The following is a 23,143-nucleotide window of genomic DNA, read 5'->3' on the forward strand; positions in this document are numbered from 1 at the left end:
CCTATCCCTCCTCCCTGTTTTTTTTCCAGGCAGTCAATAGGGCTGTTTGTAACTTAATTTGGCAGCTTAAAGAGACCTCAAATTTGCTCTACCATCTTGGCGTTACCTAAGGTTAAAGGAGGTGTTGCTCTTCCTAACCTCTTGTTATACTTTTATGCAGCATCGCTACTCCGGAAAATTGATTGGTATCGTGGTCAATCCGATAAATTGTGGACATTATTAGAAAATGACCTGATATCTTCAGATCTCACATCTTTACCATGGACAGACCCGAAACACAGACCCCATAATGACCTATTGCCTCTAGTGACCTCCGCTGCGCTACTAATTTGGGACAGTTACCTTTCCCCAAAGGTCTGCTGTCTTCAAGACTTAGCCCCATTACCCCACTGTTTGGAATTAAATCTTTCTCCCTAACTTTTACTAACCTTAAATTCCTTTCCGGCCAAAAATCTGATGCTCCTTTGCATGAGTTACATGCTCCGTAATGGCTAACTAATTCCTTTATCCCGTATGTTCTCTGCCTGTCATAACCCATCCGGAACATACTCAATTGGCACACTTCTTGGACAGAATACCGAACGTGGATAAATTGACTAGACCAAAAACAGCCTTTGAGTCGTTACTGTCCCAGTCTGGCAGACTGGAGCACTAGCTATCCCAGATTTGTCAGATTTTGATACAGGTATCCTACCCAGATCCAACACCGTTCCTCTCAAAATGGGAACGGGAATTGAATATATCTCCTGTTATGGAATGGGGCATAACACTGGCACTTTTTTTTTAAATTGTCTATCTCTTCTCATGCTCAAGAGCGGAATTACCGAATTGGGTCTAGGTGGTATCGCTGCCCTATTATCCTGCACAAAATCGATCCTACCATACCAGACACATGCTGGAGAGGTTTGCAGGAACCTGTCAACATGTCACACATCTGGGTCACAAACCCGTGCATTATGCCTTTTTGGGATAAAATTCTCAGCCTATGTGACAATCTTGTTGGAGACAAATTCCCAAATGAACCTTGCTTAACCATACTGTCTGTTGCCAGGCTCCTATAAACAAATCAAGAAAAAGCCTAGTTCGTCATTTTCAGACAGCTGCCTGATCTGTTATCGCTAGATACTGGCGACAACGGGTTATCGCTAGATACTGGCGACAACGACACTCTAGCAGATTGGGCTTGTGAAATGGACAGGATCGAACATATAGAACGTATGGTAGCCTGGGATACTGATAAAAATGAATCCCACTCCATTATATGGACTATATGGCTAGATTCCGTTTCTCCTCCAATTTTTATGTTTTTGTGGCAGATAGTCCGGGGCCCTCTCAAGTATAGATTGCCTCCCCTTCATTTTCCCCTATCCCCCTCTTTTTCTTTCTCTCATTCTGTTACATTCTGTACTATGATGTTTTGGTTTTATTTACTGTAGTACCACTACGCATTTCCATTATATTTGTCGTGCTCCTAAACGCCTTCTCTCTAGTGGACTACTGGTTCATTAAAAATATGGTTTCTATACTTATTTTTCCATACCTTAGAGACACGTATCTTACCATAGTTTTGTGATATTTGACTTATTATCTCCATGTATATTTCTATATTTTTTGGACATAGACTGTTACTCCTATGTTTCCACTCTTTATTATTTATATGATTTTTAAACTGAATAAATAGTTTCAATTTAAAAAGCAACTAATGCAAGTACCTGAATTTGACTTGGAATCAGCTGCTTGCAATTCCCTAAGAAGCAGGGGAAGGGAGCAGCCGCACTTGGAGCCAATTGGGTAAGCTGCTTACAGTTATAAGAGTAAGCTGACAGAAGAAGAGAGCAGAAAGATGACCCTATTAGGCTACATTTACACCAGAGATTAAGGCATCAGCCTGACTTTTCAGTGTGGCAAAGCTGTGTACATCTTAGGGTTGATTGGATGGAAATGGACAGGGTTGATTGGATAGAAAATTCTTCTTCGGGTAATCTGGCTTTGATGTATTCCATGTGTGTTTTTTTTTTTTTTTGCTGTTTGCATCGAGTTCAGCTTTTAACTAAACTAAAAACGGTTTTCTGTATATTTAAATGTGAAGTCTTAAATACTGATTGCATCTCAGACACTGCAGGTTGGGTTCTGGGTAAATTAAATCTTTAACAGATATAATCAATAAAGTGAATAAAGATTATTCCCCTATGGTCAAGGTCAGTTCAATCTTTTCATGGCACTGTGTACTTTGTTTTGCTACTTTTAAAGGATTACAATCTTCTCTACACATATGGCCATGCAACTCCTGTTGGGTAATGACTGTGTTTGACGTACATTTGATTCACACTAAAATTTCCTAAAACTACAAATTTTTTCAAACAAAAAACTAATATGCCTTTTGTACAATCAGTATACTTTTTTAGGGACATTCATAGGATTGATTGGAAAGGTGGCAAATTCATGACTACTGCTAAAATGTTATCACATTTCAATTTAATCACTTGTGGTGTTACTCCTGTTAAGCAATTTTTTGTTATTTACACTATTCTGTACAGGAGCTGACAGAGGAAGGACTTCCCTTTCTCATACTTTTTCATATGAAAGAGGACACTGAAAGTCTAGAAAAATTCCAACAAGAAGTTGCGCGACAACTGATTAGTGAAAAAGGTGTGTTTTTTCCCTTTGTTTTCTTATTATTGGTGTCTTGCTGCTGTTTAACAGTGTTTGTTTAAATTACAAAAATGTTCATAAATAAAGTAATATATTTAAATGGTGGGATATAGCTTTAAATTGGAAGCTGATATAGCACTAAATATGCCTAATCTGGCAGTTCTCTTTCCATTCCTTGTAGCTAAACATTGTTATGAACAATCTGCTGTTTAAGGGTTCTTTCACACGGGCTTTCTGCCCGGCGGACTCCATTTTGCTCAGTGGGGATCGATCTGACGATCCTCGCTGAGCAGGTGGATGACCGTTTCATCTCTGTTCTGTGTGCAGAGACAGACCTGTCGGAGTCCCGCTCTCCTCTATGGGAGATTGGATGAAAACGGACCGCCTGTCAGTTTTCATCTGATCCGATCCTCAAGATGGATGGAAAATAGGGATCCGTCCGTCTGGATTTCACAGACAGGATTAGATCGGATAGCGGTGGGTGTCAGTGGACAGATTACATCCGCTAACATCCGCTGCTTTATAGGGATGCATGGAGCCTCTGATCAGGTCTGCCTTAAACTGACAGGTGGACCTGATCGGAAAGCCAGCCTGTATGTAAGGTACCAACAGTCACACACACACGTGCAAGAACCCAAAAGATGGGACGTGTGTGTATGACTCTTCCATTTGTTTAAAAGATTCCGTAAAAAGTAAGTGAATGATAAACAAGGGTGCGAAAGGGTTGGTATCGGCGCTACCTGTTATAAAAAGGAATAGCACTAGATCCTATAGGTGTGTGTGGGTGATAAACATAAAATGTAAAGAATGTAGATAAATCACAAGTGATAATAAGGTGCAAGTGCCAAGTAGCAGGATCTATGTTGGGCTCGAGGTATATATATATGCCCACAAAGTGCTTAGTGCTGTAAATAAACGTGCAGCGTATCAGATATAAGGTGCAACTCTATTTATTAAAAGTGCAATATTGTGCAGATATATAATCAAAAAAAGTGTTGTCCATAAATTATATCAAGGTAAAACTTTATAACACTACTGTGCTGAGAGCAGTGCTGGTGCAAAGGAAAAAGGTGGTGGATAAACTGAGATAAGTGACAAAGTGCTAATACCTGTGAGATGCACTAGGTAACGCACTCACCCTTTTCCCCCTCAAAATGGGGTATTAAATGCAGGCAGGAATGATCTCCACAAATACAGTAGGTATAAAAAACTCCGGGGTTCAGTCTTTTATGGATGGGCAACCTTCAGGAGGATCCTCCGGGTACGGGTCCAATCTGGGTGAATTCCTTCCCTGATGGGACTTCCCCCAGGTGTCCAACCCCTTGCTGTGCACAGTGTACGTCAAGTAGTCTAGAGGTTTACTTTTCTTGACACCAGCAGGATTATTCTTTCGCAATGTGTTCAGACATAAAGCTTTTTCGCCTCACTGTCTTCCATGGATGTTTCAAAACACTTCTTTCCATTAGTAAGTGAATGATGTATAAAATCATTCTTGTTACCCCACAGGAACCAGTCAACTTCCAATTGTTGATTCAATGGTCTAATATCTAAATAAAACAAGGATTGTGATTGATAGCGAAGAGCAGCAGGACACTTTTTTGTTTGCGCAGTTTTCCTATCATTTTTAGTGTTGATACACGTATTACCCTCAGTTAAATATTATTATTATTTTTTTTTTTGCGACTCTGGAACTATAATGTGGTTATAAGATAGTGCTTGGAATTTTCTTTGTGGCTATGCCATGTCTTCAAGGTAAACTCCCAGGAAAACCACAGTAATGTGGTGCATGTAATGATAGTATTCAGTCTATTTTTCTTTTTTGTTTTTTCGTCACCTACTTACTTTTATCTCTGTTTTGGCTGAGGTTCCACTTAAGCCCCCCTCTAAAAGACCCTAGGGAATAAAATGGCGATCGTTGCAATTTATGCCACACGACCTTGCAAACGCAGTATTTTTGAGAAAAAATACACTTTAATGACTTAAAAAAAAAAAAAAAATCTACCCTCATTTTTTTGTAAAATGTGAAAGATGTTACGCCAAGTAAATAGATACCTAACATGTCACACTTTTAAATTGCACATGCTCGTGGAATGGCGACCAAAAACGGTACCTAAAAATCTCCATAGGCGATGCTTTAAAATTTTTTACAAGTTAAAAGGTCTAGTGAATTATTGCGCTCTCTCACGTTTTCAGCAATACCTCATTTGTGGTGCAAATACCGTTTACATATGCGTGCGCATCTTCTATATGCGTTTGATTCTGCGCACGACCACGGAGGAATGGGGGCGCTTTAATTTTTTTATTTATTTTACTTTTTATTTTTACACTCTCCCTTTTTATTTTTATCACTTTTGCTCTTATTACAAGGTATGTAAACCTCTCTTGTAATAGAAATAAGGATGACAGGTCCTCTTTATGGAGATAACTGGACTAGAAAAAAAAATCAAATCTCTCCTTTTACCTTTTTAAAAGCAAAAGATCAAAAAAAATTTTTACTTTCACCCTGGACCGAAAACTAAGTTATGACGTCCTCCAAGGCCATAGAGATGATCAAAGACTATCTACTCTTTCATCGCCTCTAGGACCAGCCAGCAGCACCATCAGATCGTTTCTCGAGCGAACTGGCGAAATCAGTATAAGCCTGAGAAATACCAGTGGGGGGGGGGGGGAGGGGGATGTCCCCTCCCCTACTTCTGAAACCATTCTAGCGGCTCATTAGCCGCTTGGAATGCTTTTATGAGAAGCAGCCGCTAGCTGAAAAAAAAAATAACTGGGTTATGGCTGATCGCTTCAGCCATAACCCTGGTAAACCACTTAAAAGCCGCAACCTGTATATACAGGTCCTTCTAAAAAAATTAGCATATTGTGATAAAGTTCATTATTTTCTGTAATGTACTGCTAAACATTAGACTTTCATATATTTTAGATTCATTACACACAACTGAAGTAGTGCAAGCCTTTTATTGTTTTAATATTGATGATTTTGGCATACAGCTCATGAAAAACCAAAATTCCTATCTCAAAAAATTAGCATATCGTGAAAAGGTTCTCTAAACGAGCTATTAACCTAATCATCTGAATCAACTAATTAACTCTAAACACCTGCAAAAGATTCCTGAGGTTTTTAAAAACTCCCAGCCTGGTTCATTACTCAAAACCGCAATCATGGGTAAGACTGCCGACCTGACTGCTGTCCAGAAGGCCATCATTGACACCCTCAAGCAAGAGGGTAAGACACAGAAAGACATTTCTGAACGAATAGGCTGTTCCCAGAGTTTCTGTATCAAGGCACCTCAGTGGGAAGTCTGTGGGAAGGAAAAAGTGTGGCAGAAAACGCTGCACAACGAGAAGAGGTGACCGGACCCTGAGGAAGATTGTGGAGAAGGACCGATTCCAGACCCTGGGGGACCTGCGGAAGCAGTGGACTATGTCTGGAGTAGAAACATCTGGAGCCACCGTGTACAGGCGTGTGCAGGAAATGGGCTACAGGTGCCGCATTCCCCAGGTCAAGCCACTTTTGAACCAGAAACAGTGGCAGAAGCGCCTGACCTGGGCTACAGAGAAGCAGCACTGGACTGTTGCTCAGTGGTCCAAAGTACTTTTTTCGGATGAAAGCTAATTTTGCATGTCATTCGGAAATCAAGGTGGCAGAGTCTGGAGGAAGACTGGGGAGAGGGAAATGCCAAAATGCCTGAAGTCCAGTGTCAAGTACCCACAGTCAGTGATGGTCTGGGGTGCCATGTCAGCTGCTGGTGTTGGTCCACTGTGTTTTATCAAGGGCAGGGTCAATGCAGCTAGCTATCAGGAGATTTTGGAGCACTTCATGCTTCCATCTGCTGAAAAGCTTTATGGAGATGATTTCATTTTTCAGCACGACCTGGCACCTGCTCACAGTGCCAAAACCACTGGTAAATGGTTTACTGACCATGGTATTACTGTGCTCAATTGGCCTGCCAACTCTCCTGACCTGAACCCCATAGAGAATCTGTGGGATGTTGTGAAGAGAAAGTTGAGAGACGCAAGACCCAACACTCTGGATGAGCTCAAGGCCGCTATCGAAGCATCCTGGGCCTCCATAACACCTCAGCAGTGACACAGGCTGATTGCCTCCATGCCACGCTGCATTGACGCAGTCATTTCTGCAAAAGGATTCCCGACCAAGTATTGAGTGCATAACTGAACATAATTATTTGAAGGTTGACTTTTTTTGTATTAAAAACTTTTTTTTTATTGGTCGGATGAAATATGCAAATTTTTTGAGATGGGAATTTTGGTTTTTCATGAGCTGTATGCCAAAATCATCAATATTAAAACAATAAAAAGGCTTTCACTACTTCAGTTGTGTGTAATGAATCTAAAATATATGAAAGTCTAATGTTTATCAGTACATTACAAAAAATAATGAACTTTATCACAATATGCTAATTTTTTGAGAAGTACCTGTATATGTATTGCAGTCTTGAAGTGGTTAACTCTGTAAATTGACAACCTGTAAAGACTTTAAAAACATCGCCTATGGATAACTTTGGCTAACGCAGTTTCTCTATCGTCCTTTGACAGACGCAGCTCTCAATGCTTCTTCACTATTGGGTTATGCGCCATCTACAGAAGTAGACTAGGCAGTGAAAAGTTTTCACTCGACACTCCTATAGGGGCTGTCCCTTACAACATAACCCCAGACACGCTGTGCTCTCAAAATCAGTTTCTTGCTGCCTAGTTTAGGATGTACGTTGACAGTTGGTTGCATTCTTCCCACCCCTCATGCCTACACTGCCTTGAGATGTCCCAAAAGTGAAGCATTGAGAGCTGCGTCTGTCAGAGGAAAGGATTTTACGGTAAGTTCTTACAAAAATCCAAATTTTTCGCCATCTCACAGACGTGCGCAATCATTTTTTCATAATTTTTTATATTTTATCCAGAAATTGGTACTATGTTTGTGTGCAATAAAATAAAGTATTTTTTCCTGAAAATTTTTGTTTGATAAACAGCTGCACAAATGTTGTGTGATGCAAAAAATTGCAACAGCCACTATTTTTTTTCCATTCATTTTTTTATTTAAACAGCCAATATTTTATTCTCCTGAGCCTTTGTTTCAGAAAATATTTAATGTTTGGGGATGCAAAATAATTTTCTAGCAGAAAAATATGCTAACAAAAATGCAGATTATTTTTTTTTTTTTTTTAACTTGTATGTGAAAAATGTAAAAATTGCCCTAGACAGCAAGTGGTTAATGGAAACCATAATCTTGACCTCTATCCTATATTACATTTTAAAGACGACTGAGTTCTTTTTATCAGGACCTTTGTCACCTCCATAGGGCTTTTATTGGCATAAGCCTAAGCAATCACAAACTGCACACAGTTGTATCCCTGTGTCCACTGAAGTGAATCCAATGCTAGCTTGATATTTGTGTTTGAGAGGTTTGCCTGCACCACTGACGGCTGTCAAAGCAGAACACGTGTACCAGGTGTCGTGCTGCGTGGGTTTGATGCCTGTGTGCAAGGAGCCTTAAAGCTTCTTGAGATTAAATTGGTTTATAAGGAAAAGCAACATTTCAAGTGCAAGAAAGGTTTTTAATTCCGGTTACATAAACATGTCATAACTTGGATTTTCTGGTTATCGGTATTTAGTGTCCTTTGGTCATTAGAGACTGTTTCTATGACAAGCTTAGATAGATCGCTTAAGCAGCAAAGTGCATGTTTGCCAACTGTCACTGATTTCCAAATACAGTGCCAGGTTTTAAAGCATGTCTTTCCTACCTTATCCAATCCTAATTCTTCAATAAATACTGTACGTTCTTTTCAGCATTATATCAACTATTATCTTTTGGCTCCATTTGTTAATTGAGAACTGTATTTTATATTGTAACTTATTAAACTGATTTGGAAAATGATGCACACTGTTGTCCAGCATGATGAGCTTAAAAGATAATTACATACAACAAACTAATATATTACAATTTTTACCAGTTTTTAAATGTGGTGCCTTCATTCGTGTTTATTTTTTTATTTTTTTTTTTTATTAAAGCCCAACTCCAGACAAAAAAGATATTTCCATGCAGTGGGGCTGAGCCCACACTGCGCACTGCATAGGTTAACTGCTTGATTTCTCTTTCGTTCATTGACGGACACAGATCCTGTCATTCCTGACCATTGAGTTATACTGACCCCTACAGGAGGAGGACACTAGGCAGAAAAAACTTCTGGCTACACCCATGGGCAGTCCCAGGGGGTATACGCCCTCTCCCTGCTATAGTCAGGATCTAGTTCCTTGCTTGGATCCTGCTCCTGGCAAAATTTTTTTAGATAATTTTTTTCCTCCTGGATTTTTCCTGTGAGCTCTACTATAAACCATACGACTGGGCGACGGGCTGGATAATCTAGATCCAGTGGTCACCCCAGTCAGGCCAGCGAACACGTGCAGGCCTCAGCTCCGCGCTAGGTCAGCCGCGACATAGCCCCACTTTGGGGGGGGGGGGGCTGGGGGTGCTGGCCCGGCCCTGGAAGTTAAAACGTTTCATGAGGTTGCATACGACCTGGCCTCGGCCTGATTTGCATATTCCTCCTGGCTGTCGGTCCCTCATTTTGATTGAAAGGAGGATCTCTCTGGAGCGGTGCCCACCTGGTTCCTAGTATGGTGAGTAGCTGTCACCCCTCTGTCCCTGGAGGGTTTTGGGGTGGACGTGGGCCCTTCCTTGGGGTGGTCAGATCCCAAGGTTCCTACCCCCGTTTATCCTTAGTTCCTCAGCCTGCCCCCCCCTCACTCCAAATATACTGGGGCTGTTTGGGTGGTCTGGTCACTGGCCTAGGAGGGGGCAGGGTGCTAACTGGCGGTGGGGGCTTTGGGGTGCGCCGCCGGCAACTGGACGATCGACTGTGTGGGGGGAGGGGGTTTGTACCTGGTTGGGGCTCCTGCCAGGGCCCCCCGTCCTGCCTGGATCTGTCCTTGAGGCCTGGTTCCTAATTCTGGGTCCCTGTATACCCGGGGCGCCATTTTGTTGTAGCCTGTGTATTCCTATACACAACGGCCATGTTTGTGTAGTCCGGCCACCATTTTCTTGTGGTTTGCCATTGCAAATAGCGGCGGCCATGACAGTGGAGCCCTGTGGGTGGCGATTTCAGCGGTGGGAGCCCCTCCTTATCCCCAGGTGTTTACTCCTCATTTAGTTTCCTGATCACCGCATGTGTAGTGCAGCATCTCCTGGTGGTTGCAGATGCCTGTGTCAGCGGATGGTGATTCTGGTGGGGTCCTCTCCCTCTGCTGAGGATCGCTCTGTGCCTTGTGCTTGGCGACCCGGTGGTACTGCCAGCACTGTGGGGGTTTTCCCTTAGCAGTGTGTTGCACTTTTTTGTAAGGTCCCCTTAGTGACTCATGGGGTCTCTGGAGCACATTTACATAGTTACATAGTTAGTGAGGTTGAAAAAAGACAACAGTCCATTCAGTTCAACCTATGATGTGTGTGTTTGCTTTTAACCGTACATTGTATACCCCTGTATGTTGTGGTCTCTAAGGTGACCATCCAACAGTTTTTTGAAACTATCAATGCTCCCTGCTGATATGACTGCTTGTGGAAGAGAATTCCACATCCTTACCGCTCTTACAGTGAAGAACCCCTTACGCATTTTAAGGTTAAACCGCTTTTCCTCTAGTTTTAGTGAGTGGCCACGCGTCTTATTGTATTCCCTTACTCTGAATAGTTTGTTCCTTATGCTAGGGTCGCCAACACAGTATTTGTACATTGATATCATATCCCCCCTCAATCGTCTCTCCTCCAGAGAGAATAGGTTCAGTGCTTGTAGCCTTTCCTCATAGCTGAGGTCCTCCATTCCCCCACCTGATCCCCCTCTGAGGCTGCGGGGCCCTCTGGGTCCCAACCCAAGTTTTAAAAAGTGGATGTGTGGGCATCTCCAGATGCTTCCTTTTGGCTGCAAGGTTTAGCAGGCTGCAGTTTAGAGGACCTGATCCTCTTTGAGGGTGTGGGCTCCAGTCGTCTTGGTTGAGCCCTTGTTGCCTGATTGGCCAATGTTTAGCCTTGGGAATTTTTTGCTTTTTTTCCCACCCCTCATGTTTAACACTGCTTTGGGACGTCCCAATGGTCAAGAATGACAGGAGCTGTGTCTGTCACTGAACAAAAGAGAAAATTGGGATTTTTGGCTTAACTGTAAAATCCATTTCTCTGATGTTCATTGACGGAAACCGCACCCACCCCTCTGTGGAGTTGTAATTCTCCTGACACTACTTTTAACAAAACTGAGTGACTATAGCAGAGAGAGGGAGGGGTTAATGTATGCCTGGTGCTTACTGACGTGTGGGGGGAGGTGACTGAGTGACACAGGGACAGATCGCAGGTTTAGCTATGCTGAACCCTGCAATCTGACCCTGCCTGTCACTTAGATCTGCCCGCTTTGTTTACACAAGCGGATCTCCAGACTCGATTCCCTGATGATCGGGGAAGAGCGGCGGTGATCACCGCCGCTCCTCCCCTGGCCCGACTCCCGCTGTGACTGAATACAGCGGGAGTGAGCCTCCGGCGGCGCGCGCGCGTGGAGAATGTCTGGCGACGTAGGTCTACGTCGCCAGACGTTATCGAGCCACTTTGCCGCAGTAGAGCTCTAGTGAGCAGCGGTAAAGTGGTTAATTGAGATGAACAAAGCCAGACAAATTTGGAATCCAGCTTAAGTGGCAACCATGGTTCCCTCCATAGATTGTTAAAACCAAGAGCATAGTTACCTAGGGAGAGGAGGTGCGTAGTTCACAGGATTACGATTTGAAATTAAAAGAAAAAAAAAAGAAACTATTGCAGCCTCCTCTTTACTGTATAAAAACTGGTTAGCTGCAGTATATTAAATGTTTTTGGGTTTAGAGCTTTAAAGTAACCCTTTCTGTTACCTATGCAGAGTAAAATATGAGGGTCACATCAATTCCCCTTTTCAGGAGCTTATACTCACTTTTCTATTGCTTAACCACCCCTACTGCGTTAATTTGTTTAAAGTGAAATATGGGTATAGCTAAACCTATAACTCCTGTGTGACTGTGCTGGTGTCTGTTGATTGGCTCAGTACTGTCACATATGGGGTAGGAAATGAGTCTATAGCCCTGTACAAGTACCCTCAAGTCAGTTTGGAAGTTGAACAGTGCTTTCTTTCCTTGGCCCCTGCTGCTGAAAGACCAATACAAGTGTGTGAAAAGGTGAGTATTTCCTGCTTGCCTTGCATGATCACTTTAAAGCGATATTAAACCCAAAAGTAAAAATTTTTATTACATTGCAGCTTACAAATTATTGTATGTAATGGCTGCATTGGTTTTCTTTTTTAGGCTTTCTTTCCTTTTTTAACTTGGTGATCTGACCAGTGAGTCTGTTGTTTTTCAACAGAACACACTTGTGCAGATGTAGCAGTTATAGTGTTGAAACAAACCATTAACCATGGACAGAGGTGTCTTTGATCAATTTAAAGCCCTGGTTCACAGTGTGAATCCTATGTAATTCATCATGCTGCATGGGCTAAAATTGCACTGCATCACAACAAAAGTAGTGCATTCGCTACTTTTAGAAACTCACTGCAGCTGGATCACAAGGTACTTTTGTACCATGCACAACACAGACACTCAAAACCAGGCGGATATGAGCTCTAACCACTCTGGCTATGTTTTGGTACTTTTGTACTATGCGATCTGATGTAGGCAAATGCACTGCATTTGTGACCTGCGCATGGGGCGTCGTTAACGTTGACACCCACTGCAGATCGCAACTGCACTGTGTTTTGAATATGGTGCAGAAAATTCACACAGTAACTCACGCATTGCATTATTGTGTGAACCTAGCCTTATTGAGTCATAAATCCAAAGTGGGGGCACGATAATACGGGAGGCTTGTTATTGGCCGGACCACCAGGTTAAAAAACAGAGGTAAAAAAAAAAAAAAGAAAATGAAATGCCGCCACCACATCGAATGAATGGTAAGCTGTAATATATTACATTTTAGTGTGTCTAAAAAAAATCTTGCTGTAGTTAAATTCATAGTTCACTGTGTAGGAAACCACATCTGCATTTGGGCAAGGCAGTGGATACATATGACTCATAAGTGTGTAGAAAATGTCAACAGTACCCGCCTTATGAGCACAGCTACAGCTTAATACTCAGTGCTTGTCATCCTATATGTTATTTTTCACTGCATTTTAATTCACGCATTAAAAAGCACAATTTTAATATACCTGGCACTTCTTGGTATTGGATGATTTATATGATAATCATCATTGTATGATTGCATTGTGATGGGTATATGTATATTTCCGTGTATATATGTGTGCATAAATACTTACACACATTTATGTTAATTAAAAACAAAGTCTGGTGTCTTCACAAACTGATTTACTTACTAAATAAATATTTCTGTCTTTTTTTTATTTTATGCAGGATCAATAAACTTCTTACATGCGGACTGTGACAAGTTCAGACATCCTCTTTTACATATTCAGAAGACTCCTTTAGATTGCCCTGTAATAGCAATTGATAGTTTTAGGCACATGTATGTTTTTTCAGATTTTAAAGATTTATCGTAAGTATATTTTCATTTTATTTTTCTCTCCCGTCTCCATAAAATAATTTCTTTGAATATCTCAAATTTATTAAGTCTTTTTTTTTTTTTTTTTTTGTTTGGTTTTGTTTTAAAATAACAAACACGTTCTACTTACCTGCTCTGTTCAGTGGTTTTGCACAGAGTAGCCCAGATCCTCCTCTTCTCGGGTCCCTCTTCGGCGCTCCTGGCCCCTTCCTCCTGCTAAGTGCCCCCACAGCAAGCAGCTTGCTATGAGGGCAGCCGAGCCGCAGCTCCATGTGTCTATTCAAACACGAAGCTGTGGCTATGCCCCCTCTCTCTTCATTGATCCACTGACTTTGACTGACAGTAGCGGGAGCCAATGGCGCTCTGCTGCTTTCTCCGCCAATGAGAAGGGAGAGCCCCGGGCAGCCGAATCTCTCCTGCAACATCTCTCATTGCAGCAGGTAAGTATGAGAGGGGGGGCTGCGGCACACTGAAGATTTTTTATCTTAATGCATAGAATGCATTAAGTTAAAAAAACTTTCTGACTTTACGATCACTTTAAGCTGGTCAAATTGGTATTTCTCCAAGATTTCTGTATTCTGGTCTTCAATAGTAAATCAGGTGCACATAGATAAGGTTGCATTGGCAGTTAAGTCTCTGTGGTAAGGAGTGCAGTTTTTTTTCTCTCCCAACTTGATAGTGGAGGCAAACTGACCCATGTTAGGTCTATGGGCAGGCACATGACATGCGTCCATTTTAAAAAATATATTTTTTCAGAACTCGTCCTACTTTGAGGGGGTAAGCCAGTTTACATCCACTTGCCCATTAATTAACATTACGCTTCTGATCAGATCTGCTTGAAAAACTGCCAGGTGGATCTGATCGGACCACTCATGTCAAATGATCCGTGTTTTAAAGCCAAAACTTCCATGCCCTCTGGGATCCACTTGGGTAAATTTATATTCACTTTTTGACCTGTAGATAGAAAAGAAAGGGAGCAGAAACACCCCCCCCCCCCTCCAAGTGAGGAGGGAATTCCTCCTTAAACATATTTCATTGGAACAAGTGGCTCCAATGACAATGATAACTAGGACAATGGAGAGCATAACTCAATACTCAAAAAATGTTTTGGATTTACATTCACTTTAACTGTTTGTTGACAGAATTGCACTGGTTTCAGTGTGATGCAGATGAAGTTACTAGCATTTAATAAAACTCTTAGTAAATGTAGTTGCCTGTGGAACTCGCACCTTGTCTATGATTTATGATTGATGTTTATCAGCCACATTTTTTGTCGAATCTAATGGGAACTAATGAATTTCTAATTTTTGAATGTGAATGTGTTATGTGCATGCACTAAGTTACATAATCTGGCTGGAAAAAAATACATAAGTCCATCTAGTTCAACCAACAAAAGGGGGCAAAAAAACGATAAAAGTAGTACAATCCTAGACCCACAGTTAATCCAGAGCAAGGCAAAAAAAAAAAAACAAACCCAGCAAAGCATGATCCAACTTGCGCCAGCAGGGAAAAAAATCCTTCCTGATCCCCTCCAGGAGGCATTTGGATATTTCCTGGATCAACTTTACCTAGAAGTTAACCCAGAAGTAGTCCTACTAAAATCAGGAAATTGACATGGTACTTGAATGAAAAGTAATTTTAAAATTAGTCGAGTGATGTTTATACTTTCCTGAACTGTTTTAAACATTTAAACAAAATTCTACAGGTGTAAGGCCAGCATTAGACTTCACCTGAATATGGTGCAGTGAAGTGCTTTCATTACTTTTTAAGGAACAAACTTTTTTTTATTTGCATATCAAATAAAGTAACCGGTTTTGTATATGGAGAAGATACATTTTAGAACACATCATCTGCATTTGCCATTACTTTTATGTGAAAGTCAGTTCTAGGTTAACTGACACATTGCAATAATTAGCAAACTATTCTGCTTCTATTCTTCTGTTCACACTTACTGTGAATAGATTAGGGGAGAGGAAAGGGCGGGTAAACAGGATTCCTTTATTTATGAGAACTGCATCTTTCCTAGCAACAGTGCTGGAAACACAGCACTGGCTGTATTATCTGGCATGTAAAAATGAGTTCTACCGCAACAGGTCTGAACGGGGCATTTACCACATTTCCCAAAAGTTACTTTCCCCCCTTATATATAGATGTCTGTGACTGGAGTTGCATTTTAAATGTTTACAAAATTACAGTTTTCTTTTATCACAAAGTCAGAGGACTAGCTTGAAAACTTGCTTTGGGAGTTGCACGTCATAAAAACAGGACAGTAGTTGTCTACTCTTCAGAAAAAGAATGTGGTATAATGCACACATCTTATAATAATTATTTTTTTGGAGCTTGTAATATTTTAAAATGATTTGTAATGTAATCAAGGTAAAATGATATTGCTTTGACTTTTTGACTAAGCCCAACCAAATGCCCTTCTAATGGCCAATAAGGCACTCTCATGGACAAAGTTGGGCAGATGTTGGGCTTGACTCTAAAGTCATGTCCTAATAAAGTAATAATAGTTTCTGAGAAACACACACACACACACATCACAATTGAAGTTTTTAAAGGATCCTATTCCTCTCTCCCTCATTGAGGGACACAGGAATTCAGATAGCCATGATATACAGCCGTCTACAGCAGGTTTGGACACTGGCAAAAAAAATAAATTGTAGGCATGTGTAACCACTCTCCACCCAGCATGCCTTGGTTTGTTGCTATTGTCCTAGGACAGTGATGGTGAACCTTGGCACCCCAGATATTTTGGAACTACATTTTCCATGATGCTTACCTACACTGCATGAGTGCATGAGCATCATGGGAAATATAGTTTCAAAACATCGGGGATACCAGGGTTTGCCATTACTGTCCTAGGAGCTTGGAAACCTTTTTCTCAGCTCTGGTGAGTTTGCCAGCCTTCTCTTTGTGTATTTTTTTTTCTCAGTGATTTTAATCAAGATTTCTCACTACACCGCTGATTGAGCAGGTATTTATGTAGCAGCTATCTGGATTGGCTCAGCCGACCATTGGAGGCCGTATCTGGATCTTCTTGGATTTGACGTGCAGGGCTAGCCTGGCGTGTGAACTTCATGCACCAGGCTTTGCATTGTGGTGCTTGAAGACTAGAGTCTACTGTTTAGTAGGATATCCATTGTTTAAATTTCACCCGGTTTCTAAAGCGAGAGCAGAAATTCACCTAATTGGGCGTCCCTACCGCCAGCCCTCCCACTGACATCCTTCCTTTGTTTGAAAAATCAAGAACTGGACAGAAAATTGTTGTTTGAACATTGGCTGCATCCAATTTTGATTTAGCCACTGTTCTAGTTTTGCCGGTGGCGCCAGTTGTCAAAATACAATAGCTCAAGCAGGAGGTTTATTCATCCACGCTATATAGTGGATTCTACTGGACATTGGCTAGCTGTTGCTGTGCCTTCACCTTTGGAAAGGATTGTAAGTCTGCTCAGCAATATCTACTGTAGAGACCAGGTTGTCAAGTTGCAACGAGTACTACTCTCTGCACTGTCTAACCTAAAGACAATGTATTGGAGTTGGGCTCTCCTCAACTGGTAGTCTCTGCACCAAAATATTTGTGTACCTGGGTGCTCCTCCTCTCGTGCGTGGCAGGCAGAATTTTTTGCTGAAGGGCACTGTGTCCCCTGGACTTGGTAGCAGGTGGAATATGCTGGGTTTCCTGCTACAGATTCCCCTGTTGGTGATTGGGTACATCTGAAGAAACCTGCCAGGGGCATAGGTTCTCGTTATGTGACGGTTTCATATCCTCTTGAGAAGTTCCCCAGATTACCTTCCCCTTATTCTGCCCTTAATGATATAGATGTGAGGTTACATTTACGGTTTCTTGCTCCAGGGCTATGAATGCTTTCTTGGATAGTAGCAGGTCAGAAGATACTTGGAACCATGTTCTGTACTCAAGGTTAGACATTCCTGCGGAGTTTTTTCAAGTCACAAGACACATTTGAGTGTTTAAGTAGATTATTATTATTATTTTTTTTTTTCCAGCCTCATTTTCTTCAGGTAGTCCTCCATCAATCTGAGTTAGAAGTGTAAGGCTTGGCCTTTCCTCTGTAGACAGTCTGGTCTTTTTCATACAGATCTGATTTTGTTTGAGGCTTCCACCGGGGACCTGTTTTCCTGGGGGCTTGTCCCCATATTTGTTTCTGTTGACTACATTATGTTGTCAGTCTGTTTCTTCCTTTATCAAGTAGTTATGTTACACGTGTTTTGGTTCCTTCCTCTCGCTGGTTCAGGCTCCATATTCACCAGAGGGGAGTACCTCCCTTCAAAGGGTGATCTTTTTTTGTCCTGTTCTTGAAGTTTCAGTTGATCCTTTTCTGACCTTAGTTGTTGGCAGCTTCCCCTGTCCTGCAGTGGGCTTTACCTCATCTGGCTCAGTTTCGGGTGTATATAATCCAGGTGGTTCTGAATTAGACAGTCCCCTGTCCCTTTTTTTGTGGGCCTGTCATTGGCTGTTGTTCACACATCAGTTTTAGACCTGACTATCTGACCACCTATGATGAGGGAGAATAGACTACAGAGAAAATTCCATTTTTTTTTTACTGTAAAATGTATTTATGTGGAATCCATTAAGGGACCTTTCTCTTGCCCTTGGTACGTTTTTTCCAAGAGCAAAGGCCTATTGGGTGGAGGAGATATTGTATGGGGGCTACTGTACAATTTAGCTGTTTTCCAGTCTCCAATCTTCCTGGAGGTGGCAGTGTAATCCAACTGTATCTGAATTCCTGAATCCTCAATGGAATTCAAGAAAGAAAGGTTCTACAGTGAGATTAAAAATCTTATCTTTTTGGAGTCTGCTGCTGGGCAGGATATCTTGTTATAAAGTCTTTTTATTTATTTATTTTTATTTTACGGCTGGTATCGTCTAAAAGGCACTTACAAAAATGTTATGCATAGGTTCAGAGGTGGGGAGAAAATCACAAAAGGGCACTTGCAAAGTTTTTGAACTTTCAATTGCCTTTTGATTTCTATATGGACCTAATAAAATTGGTGATGTATGTATAGCCCATATGTGGGTTTATTTTATTTATTTAATTTAAGTAGAGGAGTAAAGAATAGAGTAGGGAATTGTTAAAACCACAATTGGGCTATACATACATCACCATTTTTATTTGGTATTTTTTGCTGCCTGGGACATTAAAGGAACATTCCCCAGTGGTACACAGAAACAGAACTGGGGGAAATCTTTTCCAGCAGTGGTCCCCAGAACAAGTGCCCCCTTAGATGTCCTCTCATCTCTTGTTTTAGGGACAGGTCTAACCATTTTGATTTCCCTCAACTTTTATACAAGGAGTGTTAAATCTCCCCAATGAGATTCAAATAAAAACTTCAAAACTAAAAAAAGTTTGCGCAGAAATAGACTTTGAATGCAGATGCGTTAATATATTAAAAATAACCTTGTCTTCTTTTGGAATAAATAATTTTCAGGATCCCTGGTAAACTAAAGCAGTTTGTATTAGATCTACACTCTGGAAAGCTACACAGAGAATTTCACCATGGACCCGATCCAACGGATGTTGCTCCTGGACAGGTATAGTTCAAGAAACTGCTTGTGTGTATGTTGATGGGACATAATATTCTTGTTCTCTTTAACCACTTAAGCCCCGGAGGATTTGGCTGCTAAACGACCAGGGGGTATTTTGCGATTCGGCACTGCGTGACTTTAACGGACAATTGCGCGGTCGTGCGACGCTGTACCTAAACGAATTTGACGTCCTTTTTTTCCCACAAACAGAGCTTTCTTTTGGTGGTATTTGATCACCTGTGCGCTTTTTACTTTTTGCGCTATAAACAAAAAAAGAGCGTAAATTTTGCAAAAATAACAATATTTTTCACATTTTTTTTATATGAAATTCCCCAAAAAAAAATGTAAAAATCAAAATTTTTTAACATTTTCGGCCAATTTGTTTTATCCTACCTATGTTTGGTAAAAAAAATTGCAAAAAGCGTATTTTTATTGGTTTATCGCGTTTACTAACAAAGGGAAAGGTTTTTTGTCATTTTTGTTGTTTTTTTTTTTTAACGCGTAATGGCGGCGATCTGCGATTTTTTTTTTTTTTTTTTTTTTTTTTTTTTTTTTTTGCGGTACTGCGACATTGCGGCGGACAGATCGGACCCTTGACTGACATTTTTGACACTTTTGGGGTTACCAGTGACATTTCTACAGTAATCAGTGCTATACATATGCACTGTTACTGTAAAAATACACTGGTAGTGAAGGGGTTAACTTTATTTGGGAGGGAGGGGCTGTGTGTGTCCCTAGGGGCATGCTTTCTACTGTGATTGGCTGTGGCTTGAGCTGTAAGGACACTGATCAACGGTTCTACATAGTAGATCCGTCTGATCAGTGTTTTTACACCGAGGAGAATGACAGGTGGCTTGTTTACACAAGCCGCCTGACTTTCTCCCTCTCCCCCGACGATCGCCGAGTGACCGGCGGACATCGGGTCCGCCAGTCACACGCGCGGGGGGGGGTCCGTGACCGCACCGGAGCGCGCCTCCGCGGGCGCTCGCTCCCCAGACCCTCCCAGGCTAGTGACGTTAATTAACGTCACTCTGCCTGGCCGGGGCTGACCGCCGCAAGTAGATTTACTGTCGGCAAGCGGTTAAAGAGTTAATTCACCGAAGACCGCTTTTGGTAGATGCTGGAGAGGTCAAACACCTGACAGTTTCTTGTATCACTCAGATTGTATCGGTTAGATACCTGCTTTAGTTTTTGGGCCACTGCGTAACTATTCTAAGGGATATCTACCCACTTTCCAGTTTGCATTTATTTATTTTGCATTGTAGAGAATGAAATGGGGTTGTTGAAACATGGGAATGTGGGCAGGAACACTAAAAACTTAAGATAGCCAGTGTAGAATACCCTTGTCATAAGAAGTCAGGGGCTAACTCAACCCACCAGACTTCAGCTATAACAAAATTTTACTTTTGAAACCTTAAAAACAGCGGAGCATGAACACACATTGGTCTCATCTGTGGAATACATTTTGGTATTTCACCCAACTGTGTATTAACCACTTGCCGACCGCGCGCCGCAGATATACTGTGGCAGGCTTGCTCGGCTGCGTGAATCGCCGTACCGGTACGGCGGTCGCACGCTCCCCCGGGATGTTCTGATTAGGTTCAGAACCGACCAGTGATCAGGTCCAGGCCAATGATTTTTGGCCTGGACCTGTTAATCAGTTCTGACCAATGGTAGAACTGCCATTACTGTGGCCTTGTAATATAAACACAGGCACATGATATGATGTAATCTCCTCTCCTGGAGTCCTTTTTGATTCCAGCATGAGAGAGAGAACATCTACTGTGAGAACGGAAGCACTAAATTACGACACCAGTACACATTTAACCCCCTGATTAACCCTTTTACTCCCTGTCACAGTGTACACTATTATACAATACAGAAAAAATGTACTGATCACTGTATTAGTTTCACTTGTGACTTTAGTTAGTTTGAGAGGCAGTTAGTGATAATTGGAGGGAGTCCCAGATAGGTTTAGGGTCCCCTCCATATATCCTCTAATAAAGATTTAACCCCCTGATCACCCCCAGTTAATCCCTTCATTGCCCTGTTACAGTGTCCCTTAATATAGTGTACGTATCTTTTTTCTGATCACTGTATAGTTTCACAGGTGACATCAGCGTCAATTCAGGACAGCGTCAGATTGCCCGCCACATATTTAGTAATAAATTTTAACCCAGTGACACGCGCACACACTAAACACCTCTATTACTAGTATAGCGTCTGAACAGATCAATATCTTTGATCTGATGAGAACTATACTAGCGTCCCCAATAGTTCAGTGTTCCCAAAATGCAGCGTTAGGAGGATCAGCCCCGACACTTGCCAGCACCTGCGTTTTTTCATTTTTAAAACAAAATTAGAAATAAAAAAGCCAACAACATTTGTCGTTTTTAAGTTAGTTCAGCTGCAGCACAGATTTGTTCTTACAGCAACAGCTGTTAATTAACAACATTAATGATTGTAACGCTGTAGGAGGTGATTTCACCACTGCAGTTAAAAAGCGCATATATGGCGAATCATAGGGGATGGATTGGACACAGAGGGCAGATCTCCCCTATGCTTTGCCATATTTTTAAACCCTTTTCTTGGCAGAGATTTCTTCATCCACATCGATTGATGTGAATGGAGGAATCTATGTTTTTTTTTTTTCCTCCCCTGAGCCCATGGCATGTATGCCCATCATTAGAAGTGGGTGGATGCTGGGAGGTCTAATGGTTGGCATACCACTCACTTTCTAGTATCATTTTTTTATCAGCCAGCTTTCATGTAAAAGCAATCCTAGCGGATAATTAGCCGCTAGACTGCTAATTACAGCAATTACATTGAATAAAAGCCGCCGCTCCCTTCCACGGTTTTCTTGGGCTCTCCTGTCCCACCAGGTAACCCAAGACTGCAGCCGGTGGTTCCGTCAGCTGAACAGAATGGCTCCAATCATCTCATTGGTCTAAGATAGCAGAAGCCACGAGCATTTTATGACAGCGCCATTGAAAAAGCATCTTATCACACCAATCTTGGTGTGGTAAGATGCTTTAAGGGCAGAGAAGAGATCTAGAGTCCAATAGACCCCAATTTTTCGAAAAAAAGAATACCTGGCACTACTTGTTGCTTTCATAAGGGATATTTAAATTCCCTATGAGAAAAATAAAAATGATTAAAAAAAAATGAAAGGGAAGGTGTCAAAATAAAATAAAAAAGCAAATTAAATAATAATAAAAAAAAAAATTCAAGCACCCCTGCCCCCCCCATGTGAACGCAAGCATCGGTCTGGTGTCATGTAAACAGCAATTGCCCCATGCATGTGAGGTATCGTCACGAACGTCAGATCGAGGGCAGTAATTCTTGCAGTAGACCTCCTCTGTAAATCTAAAGTGGTAACCTGTAAAGGCTTTTAAAGACTTTTAAAAATGTACCTAGTTTGTTGCCACTGCACATGCATGCACAGTTTTAAAGCATGTCATGTTTGGTATCTATGTACTCAGGATAAGATCATCTTTTATATATTACCAAACAATTGGGCAATACATAGTGTATTTGTGCATTAAATATAAAAAGTTTTTTTCATGTAAACAAAAAGTGTCAGAAAAGGCTTGGTCTTCAAGTGGTTAGAAGAGTGAGTGATGTGTGGCTTAAGCTTCTAATATTGGGCATAAAATACCAGGACAGTTCAAACATCCTCCAAATGACCCCTTTTTAGAAAGTAGACACCCCAAGCTATTTGCCGAGAGGCATGTTGAATCCATGGAATATTTTATATTCTGCCACAAGTTTTAGAAAAAAAAATGTGTGTGTGTATATATATATATATATATATATATATATATATATATATATATATATATATATATATATATATATATATATATATATATATATATGTATATATGTATAATATATATAATATATATATACACACACACAGTACAGACCAAAAGTTTGGACTCACTTCTCATTCAAAGAGTTTTCTTTATTTTCATGACTAGGAAAATTGTAGAGTCACACTTCAAGAGGTAGTCACCTGAAATGGTCTTCCAACAAGGAGTTCCCAGAGATGCTTAGCACTTGTTGGCCCTTTTGCCTTCACTCTACGGTCTAGCTCATCCCAAACCATCTCGATTGGGTTCAGGTCCGGTGACTGTGGAGGCCAGGTCATCTGGCGCAGCACCCCATCTGTTAGAATTTGACTGTTAGAATTTGTATTTGGACGGCATGATACAGCCGGAAGCAGGAACTTGTGTGTGTGCGGGCAGGCAGCGTGTGCTGTGTGCAGAGAGAGGAGGAGAAGAAGGTGCTGCGGGGGGAGCCGGGGCGGGAGATCTCGGGGGAACCGAGGTGTCATGTGACTGAAGGGGAGGATCATCTGAGCGGCGGCAGAGGAGGAC

At 41.4% G+C, this 23,143-nt stretch overlaps 1 protein-coding gene across 1 annotated transcript in view; it reads left to right on the forward strand.

The window, feature by feature from the left end:
* ERP44 (endoplasmic reticulum protein 44) overlaps positions 1-23,143 on the forward strand; it is a 157,078-nt gene that overhangs the window by 114,407 nt on the left and 19,528 nt on the right. The window contains exons 9-11 of the mRNA XM_082259931.1: positions 2,538-2,649; positions 13,066-13,207; positions 18,665-18,767. Of these exons, the coding sequence (XP_082116057.1) occupies positions 2,538-2,649; positions 13,066-13,207; positions 18,665-18,767 (357 nt within the window). The remainder of the gene's footprint in view (positions 1-2,537; positions 2,650-13,065; positions 13,208-18,664; positions 18,768-23,143) is intronic.

This window comes from Pelophylax lessonae (genome assembly GCF_965119305.1).
Source record: "Pelophylax lessonae genome assembly, chromosome: 5".
In the NCBI taxonomy this organism is placed as follows: domain Eukaryota; kingdom Metazoa; phylum Chordata; class Amphibia; order Anura; family Ranidae; genus Pelophylax; species Pelophylax lessonae.